At 37.0% G+C, this 17,293-nt stretch overlaps 1 protein-coding gene across 1 annotated transcript in view; it reads right to left on the reverse strand.

Annotated features, from left to right (window-relative positions):
* Positions 1-17,293, reverse strand: part of SMOC2 (SPARC related modular calcium binding 2) — a 157,708-nt gene that overhangs the window by 80,849 nt on the left and 59,566 nt on the right. Inside the window, exon 3 of the mRNA XM_031552201.1 lies at positions 7,756-7,927. Coding sequence (XP_031408061.1) covers positions 7,756-7,927 — 172 coding nt within the window. The remainder of the gene's footprint in view (positions 1-7,755; positions 7,928-17,293) is intronic.

Here is a 17,293-nt window from a genome sequence, read left to right on the forward strand (position 1 = left end):
TAATGACACAAAACTCATCAAGGGCATAAACATCATCTACAAAGTGACTTTTAGTTCAACAGCAGATCTGAGGCTCCACAGGGAGATGCCAGATTCTCTCATAGAAAAATAAGTAGCTTGTCAAAGGCAAAGATCAGTGTCCTTGAAAAGATTTTCATTTAGCTCATCTGCCCTGTTTTGCTATATAGTTCAGTAAAAAATTAAAATCATCTTCCCCAATCCCTACAGTGAAGCAGATTTCACTTGCTTTCAAAAGACACTGTGTGAGATATGGGCTTATGTATTTATGCATAAAAATGCACTTCACAGTTTATTTGGGTATTTTATTATAGATAGAGTATGTCACCGAACATTTCAGAAATATTTACAACTCAATACAATACAATTTATTTACTTATAAAGTGATTAATAACACAAAGAAAATGTTCTCCTGAGTGCTTTCCACATATACTTAGCTCCTATGGGACAGAGAAAGTGCTTCTAAATCCACATAGATTTGAAAAAGCAGATCTAGCATAGACAGAGGTAATCCAAATATCTCTTGCTGTTTCACTACAGGTTTCCCTTGCTTCCCTTTGTAGCACTCCCAGTGTGCTAGAATACCTATACACAATTACTTGCCCTTAGATTTAGAAATACACAGTGCATGAAGCTATCCAGCTGAACTCTTTACTGAATTGTCCTAACAATGAACCAGGTTTATTCCTACCACTGTGCTTTTCTAATTCTATACCTTTTTGCTAACTGGTAACTATTGAATTAAAGTCTAATGGCCTTCATTTGTAGGTCATTTGGCATCTAAAAGTTTCATCCAGAGCACAGTTCCGTTTCCATGGCACAAACTACTCACAACATGAAAGTTTTCTAGGAGACTTGGCCTAAGGCAATGCATATTCAATGCAATAACTCATCATGTCTGTATCAACAAAGTGCAAACATAGCAGTAGATTTAGTAGTATGAAACACCTAACAAACTATGTGTGCTCAACGTTTCAGTTTCAAAGATGCAGAGATTACTAGCTTTTTGGGTCAGAAAGGATGTCTGCACAGACATCTAGCCTGACACAGATATTAAAAAAAAGACTTGCTTTGTGACAAGGGCTGGCTGATTCTTTCACTATTTATTTTTATTGCTGCATTCAGGATTCAAACAAAACAGCAAAGAAGTCTTCGTCTAAACTATCCCCTACCAGCATCCAACAGTGGCAGGCAACGTGGAGTTCCTTCTCTTGTCTTCTTTTTTTCATGTTTTGCAACCACCCAGCAATGATAGCTAAGAGCTTAGATAGCTAAGCTTTAAGATAAAATAAGGAATGCTGTGCTGGAATCCTTCCTGGCACAATAATATTTCTCCCGATTTGCTAACCGTCACATTTGGAGAGATATAGTCTGACTAGAACTGAATCAAATATTTTGCAATAAAAACTAAAGCTACAGCTTTCTGATATTCTACATACCAAAGGCCAGACTAGGCTTTCTGAACACTGATTTGATAAATAGTTTGGATAAGCCTAATATGGGCCAATTTAAAATTCTTGCTCTGAAAGTCTGAGAAAGCTTGAAACTACAAATAGTTGCAAGTCTTCAGTGCAGTATTATTGCTTTGGCACTAGTTCCTACTTCACCTAAGATTTTCACACTGTATTAAACTTGAAAATCAAATAAAAATTACATGACCAGAAATGAAAAAAAACATTTTAATTCTAAAAAGATACTCTTTTTGTGCCTAAGAATGCTCTTTTATGATTTGTTCCTGTGCAGTCTGGATTTGGCACATTCCTCGTTGAGAAATATGATCAAGAAAAATAGACTGTTTTTCAAAGAGATAAATTCCATCTCCAGTAAATTTTGGATAATATTTCAGTGTTGTTTGTGTTGTTTTCCATATGCCAGTAGACACACAAAAAAAACCCAAAGGATTTTCCACATAAAATATTCCACACATACTTAGCACTTTATCCACTTCCATTAAATATCTACTAGAAAGCAAAAATCAGAAGCCTTCTGTTTTCAGGAACCACATAAAATTATAACTTCTTCATCAAACTGCTGAATATTTTGTCTTAAATTAACACTTTACTACAGAAGCTTGATGCACAGGATAACTGAAGGCTCGGAAACAAAATATAAGGAGGCTGTAGTTGAACAGGATTCGTGTCAGGTCTGGCAGCACTGCAGTCTGGAAACTTGCAGTCATTCTACAGATTAAATGCAGTGCTCACAGTGAGAAAATGTCTGGAAAAGGAGGAGGTAGGTTCTAGCTAGAAGCATTTGGAGATACAGATCTGCTCTATAATAATATTCCTGGGAAAATATTTATTAAAAAAAAAATCTGATACCTCTTCTCTATGCCTTATTTTAGTATATTTTTTCCCCAGAATTTTAAAAATTTTGCATCCCTCTTTTCTTCCCACTTTCTCCTCAAAAAATGTGGGAACATAAAATAGAAGAGAAAAGGGAGCAAGGAGGAGAAGTGAAAACTGATTTTCTCTCAATCTACAGTTATGCAAGTTTTCAGTATGTGTTGAGGTTTACTTTATCAATTGATACCTTGGTTCAATCCCTCTTTAACTCACTGCAGTTTGGAAAAGAAGTAAACTGACTCACTACGGCTCTCTCCCTCTCCCTCTCCCCAAACAAAGCATCTCAGGAACATGGTCTGCCTCCCAAATGTAGCCCACAAGCCTGTCTTCCAGGCAGCAGGAGGGCTGCCCAAGCTAATGTCCCTGTCCATTTGCTGACCTGAGGGATGCGCTCCTGCACTGCAAGCATGCATTGGGCCCGCACCTGGCTCTCGGGCAAACCTGAGCTTGAGGGCATCCTCTGAGGGAATATAGGATCAGGTCTGCACTCAGGAAGCGTGTCCAGCATCCATAACCCTGTTCTTTAGCTATGAAGCAACAGCAACATTTCCCCAAACGATGCTTGAATTCATGAATCATGGGACAAAGATTTATTTACAAGCCAAGAAAATGCTGCAGCTCAGTTACATTCTGCTTTCTCTTCAAAACAGAAACCATCATACCTGCTTAGTTTTAGCTGAAGACAGAAATTTACGTAAATTCATATTGATTCCTGCCATTCAAATATATACTCCTCATTCATTCAATCACAATACTAATAATTTAAATGACTGAAACTTCACACTATTGCTGAAAGTTCAATTTTAATGAAACAGAAATGCTGAGTGTTTCTCTATTCTAAGGAAAGCAAATAGCAAAATATTTCCTTATGGCCAGGCTGGATCAGGCCCCTGGGCAACCTGATCCAGCTGTGCATGTCTTCATTGCAGGGGAGTTGGACTAGACGACCTTTAAATGTCCCTTCCAAATATAAGGATTCTATGGGAAATTCCACTCATATTTTGATGCATTCCAGTTCTCTATGTGAATCACAAGAATGAAGATACTACCTTTTGTTCTGTCTATGATAGTCCATAGAAGACTCGCATTTCTTTCAACAACTAGGCTCTTTAGAATATCACAAATGAGTTAAGCTTAATATGTTCTATCTAGGGTTTCCAATGGAGGAAGAGGGTCTCCATAGCTGTAAAATAATGACACTGATCCCAAATATTTCATTAACTAGCTAGGACTAACGCTTGTTGTCATATCAATCAAATCAATCAAGCAAATATTTTAAAAAGCATTTCTAAAAAAAAAAAAAACCTTCAATGCCACTCAGCTCCATCTAGCATCATTATTTCAGGTTTAAAAGTAATACACATTACTTATTGTCATAGGAAAAGGTTTGACAAACCTTAATTTATCTGAAAATTCTTGCAGGAAAAATATGAGTTCATGCTTTTGAAGTTGATGGGGAAAACTTCAGTAGCGTGAATAAGCAGGGTAAAAAAAAAAACATGATAGAAAAATTACTTATTGATTTTAGCATAGTGGAAACAGACTGGAATCTGCAGAAATTATTTTAAGCATTCTTTTTTCTATACCTATAGTGTAAAATTTTCATTACTTAATGGAAAATATGAATATTCTACAGTGTCATTCTACAGAGACGAGGCTAAATTTTACAGAGCAATTCCAACCATTTACAGGGAGAGAAAGTATTTTACAAGGAATATACAAGGTGCCCCATGAAACAAAGCAAACAAACAAAACAAACCTGTTATATGTAGTCCTATATATCATAGCTTATGACATTCATCCTTAAATTTGTCAGATCAAGAAAGTCCTCATTCAACAAAGTACATACTAAACAGGTGTGTAGGTTTGAGTTCACACAGCAGTTACCAGGACTATATGCTGGATTATAGCCAGGTTTGTGCTAACCACTTTGTGGGTCAAGGACCTTGATTTGCAGGTGACAGTCCCTGAACACCTGACACAATAAACTACTAGAGGAGTTGATGGTCTGAACCACAAACCTTGTCAAAGACAGCATGCTGTAAAACCTGAGAGTTTTCACAAGACAGAATTTTCATCCAAGTTCCTGTGAAGTTTCACAGAGCCATATAATACAACTTTGTTTCAGGCTGGTAAGAGACGTAGCTCAGATGAGTTTGTGCTATCCTCAGAACTAAGATGAGTTCAGGAAGGCCTAAATGCTTACAGTCCCTATTTCCTCAGCTGGGTAATACATTTTTTCAAAAAGAAAACAAGAATTAAGCAAAGCCTAGACTCAAAAGGACCATCAAACTCTAGATGAAGCACAGTGTGTATATCTGAATACCAGCTGAAAAGTCACATCCCTTGGAAGACTGCAAGTAGGGCATTATTCAGGCTCATAGGGATTTGCTCATCCTCAGAAAACCAGCCTCAAAATAATACTGAATGAAAAGGATGATGAGAAAGATGAATCCTTCCAAGGTTGTGCTACCCATAGAAATTGATCTACCATGATACATAAGAACAGTTAGGCTCAGTTCTCAGCCAGAATGGCCTTGAACCTTTTATTACAAGAGGGTGGCTTTGTGCATCCTGCCTACTGAGGACCATCCTTAGCCCACAGTACCTCCCAATTCACAAAGATAAAGTCTCAGGGAAAATACTAACTGGTCTGCACTCAAAGCATAGCAGGGATCACTCTACCAACTTACTAGAGTACACAGTCAAATAGCATCCTGGCACTGTTCGATTTAATAATTTAGAAATAGCCTCTGTGTCTTTCCGACCTGTTTAAAAGCAAGCACACTATTCACATTACTTCTCTTTTGTTTCTTGGAATACGCAGAACCAGATTTACTGTTAAGAATTTGTGTGTTTGTGTAGTAGATCCTAGACACAGGTGATGCTTTAACAGTCCCCCTAACAAAAACAATATTTCTCATCTGTCAACATACATTTATTTATTAGATTCATAATCTTGTTACACATTAAACTTCTCTGTCAAGTGTCAAACTTCCAGAACTTCAGAGTTCAGATTTTGTTTGGAAAAGTATTCAAAAGTGTGGATATTCATCTACAGTTTATGCAGATCATTTGAACCCTTTGAAACTGCAAAAGCAGGCAGGGAATTTCACAGCATTATAACTTATAACTTTTCCAAGTTTAGCAAAAAATTCCAGCACCGTGTGCAAGTGGGCTGGAAAAAAACATATATTTATTGTAAAATGAAGGAAAAGAAGGAAGGAAAGGTAGGAAACGAAAGGAGTGAAGGAAGGGAAGGAAGGAAAGGACTCAACTTCCACATGCAAACATAGATGCTTCTTTCACTAATGTTAAGAACTTCAAAATCTGATTCAAAACCAATATTTTAATGTGCTATTTTTGTTGGTTTTAGGGAGACATGAACACTTTCAAAAGAATTTGTTTTCATTCCAACACAGAATGAAAACAAATGTTGAAACCTTGAAAATTGCCCTGAATTTGAACCATCATCTTTGCTTAGTTTAATAAAAGAACTCTTCACTCCTTTGTCAGACCTCACCTGCTGGTTAATTTCACTACTCAAAAACAACTGGCCCAAAAGGAATCTTAATCTGAGGATTTCCTCTACTCTCAGGAGAATGTTTTACTGGACTACCAAAAGTATCAATACTAAGACTGAAGCAGCTACTAGGTCAGCAGATCATTTTTTCCTTCACTAAAACTTGTTTTCAGAGCTTGAAATATTTCTAATGATCACAGCAATGGGTAGGAAAAAAAGACAGTGACCACTTGAAAATTTGGGACTACTTTGACTGAATTAGAAATATGAAGAAAACGTTAATTGAAAATAGCACTAGTCCTTGCTGGTTTGGGATATAATTGTACCGTATATTTATTATATTGTGTGATTTTGACAAATGAGATCTATTGCCCAAAAAAGGAAGAAATATTTCAACATTAGAGTGATGCTTGCATTCTTAATCAAAAGATTAGAAGAATCTGATTCATGAAGGCATGATATGCATTTGTTACTAGCAATATTTAAGCTGTCTAAGGTGTCTAATTTCAAGTCTACAGTTGTACTGACATGCTACACATTAATAAATACATAGGAAGTTAGTATTTCTCCAAATGCCAACATTAGAGGATACACTTTGGGTAGAGCAATTAAAGGCATCCCTACAGAAAAAAAGAAAAAAAAATAAAGAAAAACAACTTTGAAAAATTACATTTTTGTCTGAAGTGTATAATGTGCTATATATATATACATATATATATTATATATATATACAATGAACAGAAACAAAGCTCACAATAATTCACTCTGTTGTTCATAAGACTAACAAAAACTTTGGCTCAGATAGCATCGTTATGCTATCCTTGTTCACATGAGTAAATAGATCCATCAGCTAATACAATGGCTTATTATGAAAGGGCTGAAAAATGAGCACAGTGTTTCATCTAGGCAGAAGATGAGACTGAATGTCTCTTTGAAAGAGTCTTGATGCTTCAGAGGCTTCTGGAGCTAATGGAGAGAGACCATGTGGAAAATTGCCTCCTACAAGCTGAATCTGTGTGGTCCCTGGGGTTTTCTTCTCCCTCCCACCTCTCCTTTGTGGACGGACAGAAAGGGAAAGTAAATCTTGATGATTGCTGCTATTCTTACATTTTAAAAGATCATTGTGTGCACTTCAGTAGGGAACTATGTTATGTATCTCTTAGCATGACAACTGAGGTCTCTAGCACCAGCATACTCTAAAAGTGAAAAGGTTAACCTGTGAAAAGTGAAAGCGTTGGAGCTGGAGCACTAGGATCATGTGTTGCAAAGTTTCTGCAAAGGGAAGATAGAAGTAAAAAAGAAGATGTAGATAGATACAGCTTGTAAGGGCTCTAAGCACCACAAACCATTTAATTAATTTTTCCAAGTTACAACACCTGAAGGTTCACAACTTTCTGTTACACAGAAAAAACCTGCAATTTCTTCTCACTTTCACTGGGTGGATTATATTTTGAAGCAAACCAAAACAACAGCAACCATTTGGACTCCATTTCACTTTTTCCTGGGCAAATTATAACAGTTTGAAAACATGTTGCTGAATTCAACTCTTTCTAATTCAAAATAGCTAACTGCAATAGAAAAGCAACTTCAGAAGGTAACAATCTTGAGAATTACTCTGAGGTTGCCCTAATGATTTATTATAGTGTAAGGATGTGAGGGAATCATATTTTTGCTGAGGGATGAAGATTAATTTAAGTTTTTGTAGCACATTACTATAGAATCAACAAGACAAATTTGAATCTATTTTGTTTCAGGCAACTCTTAAAGTACAGTGCTCTTAGTTCTCAATATTCATTAAATTTCAAAAGCTATTTTGTCTATTTTGCAATATGATCGAAGGAAAATATTGGAAATTTTAGATTTGCTCACCTTTGCAGTTGCCCCTATAGGCAATTTCCAGCTGAGGATCTTTGCATTTTGCTCGTTGAAATTCACACCGGGACAAGAAAGTTCTTCCATCAGATGCACAAAGTGATTTCTGAGGAGAACCTGCACAGTCCAGGCTGCATTCTCTGTCTTTGTCTTGATCCACTCTCAAAAACTAGAAAAAATAATAATAATAATAATTAATGCTGTAGGAATACTATTCTCATGTGAAAACTGCTCCATGATCCCCTCTCCCAGGGAATACATGCAAACATCATCCAAAAATGAAAGAAAAGCTTTGTCTTTTTTGCCTATTCAAATAATAGTGTATTCAATGTATATGAGTTTGTTCAACTTCTGTTATAAGATGGTAATGACTACAATATTTCTGTAACATAGAATAAAAACACCATCACAATTAGAGAATCTGTGAATCCTCCTTTAACCATTGTGAAGCTGAAAACAGTGTCTTGGAGTCTCTAGACCAAAAAATGGTGATGGCAGAAATATTTTTCACCAGTAGAAAATGCGATAGCAATGTATAATTTTCAAATTTATTTGCCGTGGATGAACTAGCCTATAATAACAAGCTGAAGAGTCTATTCTAAAGATCAAAATAAAATTTTTTTCACCCAATTCTTATGTAAAAATATTTCCATAATATGTCAAATTGACTCAGTTTAGGAGGCCTGAGGAGAACATGAGCAAGGTATGAGAACCATATGAAATGCAACAGATCACGTTCAGAATGTGAAGACTCTTCAACAAAACAAAAATTTCAGAAACACTATATAGATACATTTGTATTCGTGTGCAAGCTTGCTTATAAAAACATAAGCCAAAACTGAAGAGGGAAATGCTGTAGATAGTATAGACACAACAGTGTCTCAGCTGCTATTCCAAAGAGCCTCATAATGGACCAGAAGAAAAGACAAAATCTGAAACGGGCCATGCACTGCCCACTGTGTCTCTACTCAAGTTATTCAATTTCTTGACAAACAACAAAAAGTTCTGATTGCTCCATTAAGTACTGTCCAATCTATGACACGGATCACCCACATCTGCAGTTTCCCAGGAGTTTTCTTGCCCTGGCATGGGTTTTCCATGAGGCGTAGTCCCTCAGAAGTGTTCCTGCATTAGTTTGCTTAGCCCATGGACTAATGGGTTAACAGTACTAATTTTTTTTGTACTGGTATAGGCACATTAAGTGTACTTCCACACAGGAGAGCCCTGCAAGACCTCTGCTACTCAAATTCTTCCCGCTCTGCTCATTACAACACAGGTTTTTCCTTTCTCAGAAATTCAACCTTATCTTCTTTAAAGACAGTGATTGAGTATATGCTGATAGAAGTAATTAACGTTGGCCACATTCTGAATTTCACCAAATACTCCCCCCTGCATAGTTCTGCCACAGAGCAATACTAAAATCTCCTGGATGCTCAGCGGACTGGTCCTGGCAGAGAAGCATGCTTGGTTGGACTAGGTGATCTTAGTGGTCTTTCCCAAGCTTACATAATTCTATGATTCTAAACTACAGACACAGCCAACAGAGCTTGGTGTCCTCTTGGTACTGCGAGAAGGAGGAGCTACTCACCCTGGAATGTACTGCCAAAAGCCAAATCATTTCTAATGTAGCTGCATGCAATACAGAAACAAAGATACCATGTTATCCTCTGAAAGGCTGGGATGAGGACTGAAGTGAAACCACCAAGTCCTCAGAAGAATTTTTCTATCATTTTGTTGTTTCTCCATAAAGACAAAATTATGCAAGTTATAGAGCTACCAGAAAATAATAATTCCCCAATAATGAAGCACAGTGGTCTTCATTCACTGCTTTTATCAGTGCCATTTCACCATCGTAAACCTTAGGCGTGGAAATTCTGGAATTCAGATTACAAACGAAGGCCACTAGGAGGAAACTTTTCAAACAAATGAATAAAAAGAATAAAAAGGATGACAATTAGTAGCATTTGAGCAGCAAAGAGTAGCTCAAGCTAATAAATTCACAAAACTGTTTCTACATGTAGCTTCCCTGTATTTTATTACTAAAAAAACATATAAAAAGAGTCATAAATCTCCATAATTTTTGTACTTGAACTATGGTCTGTTTGCATTTCCAATCACTTAATGTGAGGAAATAGACGTCTTTCTGACAACTATGCTTGAGAATGGAGAGACAACCTCAATGGTATCACTTTAAAATAACAACAGTATGGTTGAAGTTTTTATCTTTTAATGGCACAGTAATACAAATAGGAAAGCTTCCTTTTCCTGATATTTTTAAGCATTTCTTCATTTTTAACAATAATTATTTTCAGAAGGAAATTGCTCACAAATTATGCACAAATCTCAAATCCACCTTCCTCAAATTTAGCTATAAATCTTCAGAAAGAGATGTTCCTATATCCTCGATTAAAAACCATTCTGCAGATCCATTTTGCTGACAGGAACTAACAATTAGCTGAATAGAGTGGGAAGATGACTGAAGTCATCTCTCTTTATGTGCAAAATGAGCAACAGTGAAGACAGTGCATCTGCCCAATCTCGAAACGATGGTACTCTCCAGGGCCTGGACAGGTGCCCTAAAGAGCTGCAGGGAGGCATGATGAGGTCCTCCAAGCTTCCCTCTCTTGCCTAAGACAGGCTGTCAGAAGGGACAGCTTTGAAGGCATCTCCAGGACTCTGGGGTTAGGCCTAGTCAGGACTATGAATAGCACTTTTCAAGGACATAGGCTGCATAGGGCCTCTGTCAGAGGGACTGGATCCAGTTCACTGCTCTGCCTCAGGCATTCCAAGTGGATTTAGTGATGGCGAGTCAAGCAATCTCCCTTCTCCTATTTTGTGAAGTAAAGATCAGAGTACCGCCCTTCTCTGTTTGTAAGACTACTCCTTCCATCTCTGTAATGGCTAGGAATTTTGCCATTGTTAATTTATCCTCAGCAACATCTCCGTTGGGCAAATTATTATTTTTCAAGAGAGTAGGAAGACTTCATGACCCACAGAATATTATGTGGTAGATCAGGGAACTGAACCCAGGCCTCAGGAAAAAAAGAAATCATGGAGAGAAACAGTCTAGTTTCTGTTCTATTTTCCTTTCAGACTTTCCTCATCTTTTCTGTTCTGAGCTAATGCAGGAGTTTAGATGGGTATGCCTGATGTGGATAAACCACAGTGACACAGTGGACAGAAAATCCCCTTAATTGTCTGAGGAACAAAATCCATTCCCTTGAGAACGTGATAGTTTACAGATAAAGTTATATTTTAAAGGGCATTTATCCAAAGAGTTTTATTTAAGTATTTTATTATTTCAAAGCCTTAGAGAAGATTAGGGTAAATTATGGGTTCAAGGATATTCTAGCAACCTGGAAAAACAGAGGATGAAGATATACCCAGGAGACAAAACCACTTGAATAGCTTGTTAGTTAGCCAAACCTCACTGGAGAATTTGGGTTGTACATCTACAACAATTTCCACCAAGTTAGCGTAACTGACAGATTTAAGAGCAGGAAGGACAAAAAGGCAAGTAACTGCTAGAAAATATAGCATATGAGAAAGCCTAGGAAATGTACTTAAATGAGGGAAAGAAGATAAAGCCTGTGATTGAAAATTGGAAAATATTCCATTGTTATCTTTACTACAGCAGCATATGTAGCCAAAAGAATAGATAAATATGTCAAAGCTAGTAGAGACACTGAAATATGCAAGGGATAGGAGATTTGCTATATCCTTAGATAGGAACAAGCAATCAGTGACATAGAAACTGGAATCACACTGATGTACATCTTAGAGTTATTGCATTATTCCTTTTCCTTAAAGAAGGAGAGTTCAGAAAGAGAGAAAGATTGTTTGAAACACGAGTCAATGTTGCTCATCCTGAACACTGGTTCTTCTATCTCATTTAGCAAACAAATTTGTTATTGCAAAAAGACAAGATTCACAGAAAGACAAGCTTAAAGTAATATTTTTGTTACTTGCTGCTAGCAACCAAGATGAAGCCAACAACAGTTGAACAACCTGAGCTGGTACTATTCTGAACATCCAGCAAAAAAACAGATGATTATGACTAAACCGTACTTGAATGCAAATCATTTTCAACAGAGAGGAATTCCTGCCCCTAATAGTGCAAAAAGCAGCCTAGTCAAATTTCAGAAAATTGTTTCCAACAATAAATTTGAGCTCATGCTACAGACTATCAAGTGCGACTCCTTAACTGGAGTCAACACTTGCTTATCCCCTGCTTTGCATTTTAATATCATCAAATATTTTTATGATCTCCAATTTATTTCAGCCTTTTCAATGCATTACATTTTACAGTAACTGTAAATAATAGCCCAAGAGGCTATTATTCTACAATAGGCAGTGCTTTAAGTTCACACACAGTATTTCCAAGAAAGGATAATGGGAATATATCAGAAGACTTCTTGATTACTAAGTTTACCTCAGCTGATAAGACTAAAATTCACTATAAACTACATGGATCTATTTAACAGATATGATCATAGATAAAATATTATTACAGTCGTGTTTCAGGCACCATGTAATCTCACTATTTTCCTTCTTCGTCACATATACCAAAGGCTCTTAATACTGTTAGAAATGAGTTCCCTCTGTTCAACCAGTAGTTTCAGTGTGATTTCATCCTTCAGATACTTCAGTTTGATAACACTAAAATCAGAGTATTTAGTTGTAGATACCTGAAATCTTCCCTTTGTTAGGGAAAATTATTCGTACCACTTTGTATTCTGCTTTGCTTTACCTTTCCACCTTGTTCTTGTCATTGGTCACACATCCAGGCTGTGGACAATCAGAATATTTTTTTCCTCAACCACAAGCAATATGCTGCAGTCCACAAGCCAGTTTTTCTAGTAGTCCAAGAGTACGCATCAGATTGTTTCTTTACTGTACCATTAAGAAGTTTATCAAGATAACATCCATAAAGTTGCTTACTACCCACAGAGTAACCTGCATCTTTTCTTTGTCTTACACTATTCAATTTTATGCAGGGATTTGGTTTCATTGCCTCGGGTATACATTCTGACTCCTCACCACTTTTATGGAAAAAAAAAAAAAAAAAGTCTTCATATGAAAATGAACCACATGCAGATTTCTACATTTCCAGTACACAGAACTGGAATGTCACCATCTACAGTACAGAGCAACTCTCTTCACTAAGCACATCATATAGCATGCCATAAGAAAAAAAAAGAAAAGGCACAAGGCTGAAAAGTCACTACCATATACATCTACAGGCCAAAACCAGTACAAGAAAGCAGAAGAATAAAGACCAGGGGGACAAAGGGGAATGGCTTTAAACTGAGACAGGGGAGGTTTAGGTTAGATATTAGGAGGAAGTTTTTCAGACAGAGGGTGGTGATGCACTGGAACAGGTTGCCCAAAGAGGTTGTGGATGCCCCATCCCTGGAGGCATTCAAGGTCAGGCTGGATGTGGCTCTGGGCAGCCTGGTCTAGTGGTTGGTGACCCAAACTGTGGCAGGACGATTGAAACTTGAAACTGAATGATCATTATGGTCCTTTTCAACCCAGGCCATTCTATGATTCCATGATTCTATGACCAGTGTAACCATTTCAACACAGGAGCACAGGCATCTCTCTCCACCCGAGGAAAAGCTGCCAAGAGATGCACATAGGCTGAAACATAAAAATTAGTTATTGAACTTGACTTGCAGCATTTTGAATAGTAATGTAAAACACTGTTCCTCATTTCATGATAGAGTGCACAGCTGTGAATTCTCTTTGATCAGAGGGCATTATTTGATTTTAATCTGAGTAAGACAAGGCAGTATAACCTCAACTTCTTTTTTTCTTTTTAAATCCATTTATTTTTTAATTTGGAATGGTCACTCTAAGAAAGTTTATTCACAGTTTTGTAGTGATGTCCTTAGCGCAAAACAGGATGCATGCATCTACCTAGCTCAAAGCAAGCTATGCTCAACCTATTTTTACTTTGCCTTAATGTAAATTTCCTGCTTTTTTTCTGTCTGTGGAGAGACACTTCATTCTCTTCTATGAAATCAGCTTGGAGTCTGTAGATTAGGAGTGAGACCTAGAAGTTTATGGATTCAGATGATCATTCATTGGTTTTCAACCCTTCTTCAACTTATAAAACCCCTTCAATAGCCAGAGGACACCTATACACTCTAACAACACTAGGTACTCAAACATACTGACAAGAGGTTTGTATTGTTACTTTTCGTGGATTCCTTATAAATTATTTAGAAAACCTCCCCTCCAACTACTGCTTCACAATTTAAGATGAAGTTCAGATCAGCTTGTATAACAAAAGAGCACTTCAAGTTGTGGGATTGGGGTTGAAAAGTATTGATAAATGAGCAGAAAAGATGGATGCTAGACATTACCATTTTATTTGGAATAGACCAGCACTAGACTATTGCATTGAAAGGCAATTTTTTTTATCCTGCATCTGGTTACTATAAGATGTTAAATAGAATGATCTGACTTGCCTGCTGCTGGCATGGGAGGTCTGCGAACAAACTTTGGAGCAGTGTGCTATAAAGTGGCTCTGCACTCAGTGCTGTTGAAAAATGTGCTGAACTGCAGTGATTTATGTAGCCATGCTCGTTTTGTCTGATAGCTGTCTGAAGGGCAGATGTGGAAACCTCCAAGCTAGGAATATTTTGTTCCCTCTGGGCTCATCTACAATGGGAAAATGAGTTAGACAATAGTAATAGATATGTGTATATATATATGCGCATGTATGTGTATATACACACTTCATTGTGTATACATACCCACACATGCTGACTATAACATGTAAAGTGATATCATTGTTTTTGTTTGAAATACGCATGTGAGTATTTAAATAAAAACATGCTTACAGAGCATGTATCCAGCTAGACTGTCTCAGTTAATCTGCTTTAACAAAACACCACTCATTTTTCAAGATTACCTCATCATTCTTGCTAAGAATGAAGCAGAAGGTACATTTACAGAACAAACCTTACTCTCACCTCAACATCATGCTAAAGCATTCCATCCTAGTCCTGAAATTGGTGGAAAGTCTAAGTTCTTATTTTCCTTATTACTGAGGACTTCAAACAGTTTACCAAATAACACGTTCAAAATGACGACTTTTGAACTGCTGTACTCAACCTATCTTTGATAGATTAACTTACCTCGTACTGACCCAATGAAGCAAAACAGTCCTTCATGACTGTTTCAGGACAAAGCCAAGAGCTGCCTAAACTGTGATCTCCTTCTTTGTCCAGACATACAGGACATCACCATCAAGTTAAAGCTTGCACAGAAGAATTTAAGCAGAAAGGTGTCACGTATGTGACTAATCCGATAATATAACATTCAGTTAGAATGTGTACATTTCTGCTATTACACTTGGTAAGGCTACTTGTACTTGTAACAGATAACCTCAGCAAAACATGTGCGTCTTTTCTCCATGGTAGAGGTTTGACGAAGAGGGCTTTAGGTTTCAAAAATAATTTTTAGCATATGTCTCCAGGAGCTACGCGTGCACCTACAGAGGATGCGCAGAACAGACAATTCTCTCTAATGTTCACTAAGACATTGTTTTATTTAAAAGGAGTCTGTTAAACCTCTGAACGCAGATCCCTCAACTTACCTCATTATTTTTCATTAACTTCTTTGCGTGTAACTTATCACATCAAACCTCTTGCCATATAAACTGTAGCAAAGATGGTTGAAAACACCAGCTAGAGCATGCAGTTTCACTGAGTGGGAAGATGGGCTTATGTTTTATGAGTGTTTTTTTTGTTGAGTTGGTGGTGGTTGTTTTTTTGTGAAGCACTCATGGGTCTGAGCCCGAAGTCAGCTCCAAATTACCAACCAATTACAGCAGTGTTTTGCTTTATTCTCAGTCCCTGGAGTGTAGTGGAGTTTTTGGAGACTCACATCTGCTGATTACGAAAACATGATAAACTACACTATCATTTTGTTACAAACAGCACGGAAAACTGGTTGTTAAACAGGATTGTGCTTGATTGACATGCTTGGCTTTAGCATATTATTTTTTAAACATTTATTGTTTTAACAAGTATTTTGTTAAGTGTGCTTTACTGTGCTGTATTTATGAATAGATGGTGGGTTGGAATGTCAATACATCAATCAGTTATTTCTGTTACTGCTTCACAAGTGATTAAAAGAGGCAAAACATCTCAATTCTATATCCATGTAAACTAGAAATGATTGAGCTGGAATTAAATCAGACTGACAGATTCTTCTCTGCTTTGAAGAAAAGATGGATATTAATTTACACAGCCAAAATTTGCAGTGCAGTGGACAAACCACAGAAACACAGTGCAATTGCAATCCCAAATTCCACGTTTACCCCCTCACAAGAAAAGCTCCTCCAAGCAGCTTAAAGAGATATTGGATGATCTTAGTGGCCCCTTCTTATCTACTATGAAGGAAATATTTTTGCAAGGCAGGGAAGAGAAGAGCTACAACCAATTCAAAGAACGATTGGGAAAGGAAGAGAGAGTGAACTTCAATAAGGGTTCAAAAGTGCCAGTTCAGTAAATTTTTCTTCAATTTATTATACTTTTGATTTAACTGAATTCCTTTGATCTCTAGATATTTAGAGAAGGGTACCAAAAAAGAGCTTTCTGTGTTGTTTAAGCATTCTGAGTATCGTATACCTGGAAATATGAAGAAACACTATAAGAATAAGAGCTCCAAACCTTTTTTTTTTCCTCCATTTGGTTTTGTTTTGTAAAAGAAACTTTAAGATAGTGCAATCACACCCCTTGAAGGACTATTCACCTGAATAGTTTAATTCTAGGATCTGATTCCATCACTATTAAGGCAAATGCACAGACTTCAATAGGAGCAGGCTCGGGTTCAAGAGTAGTTCTCAGTCCTGATGAACTATCCATTCAGAAGGACCTTTCACTGTGTCACTTGAATGCTCCTATAACACCGTCTCTGGAAACACAAAGCACTCTTTACACGAATCATGCCAAAAGTTGCAAAGTTTAAGCAACAGAACCAATGCTAAAAATGAACCAAGGATCTTGATTTTCAAGGCATGATAAATATTGACAGTGACACTAAAACACCTGTTATCTGACTACATTCATTCACTAAGATTAGGAGTCTTCTGTATTCCACTAAAACACTCACACTTGTTAACTGAGCCTACTGTATTCACCACAGATTAAAATAGCCCATGCATTTAATACTGAAGATATCTAGTAGTAACACAAGGCTACCACAGCAAAGACAAATGGACTGCATTATTTTGCCCCAAAAATAGTTTACTTGGCTATTCATGGATAAAAAAAAAATTCTTCCTGTTTTTGTCCTATAATTACTCATACCTCCAGTTTAAGGTAAATAATTGGTTTCTTTTATACTGCACCATCAGAACAATTGAAAACCATATTGAAACTTTGGTAGACCAGCCACACATTAGCTTGCTGTATGCACTGCCTGAAAATTGAACTGTACATTGGGATGGAAAGCATGATTTTTTTTTTTAAGTATAGTGCTGAAAGCAGCACTGTTTAAGATATAGTAATAAATATAT

This window comes from Meleagris gallopavo, chromosome 2 (genome assembly GCF_000146605.3).
Source record: "Meleagris gallopavo isolate NT-WF06-2002-E0010 breed Aviagen turkey brand Nicholas breeding stock chromosome 2, Turkey_5.1, whole genome shotgun sequence".
In the NCBI taxonomy this organism is placed as follows: domain Eukaryota; kingdom Metazoa; phylum Chordata; class Aves; order Galliformes; family Phasianidae; genus Meleagris; species Meleagris gallopavo.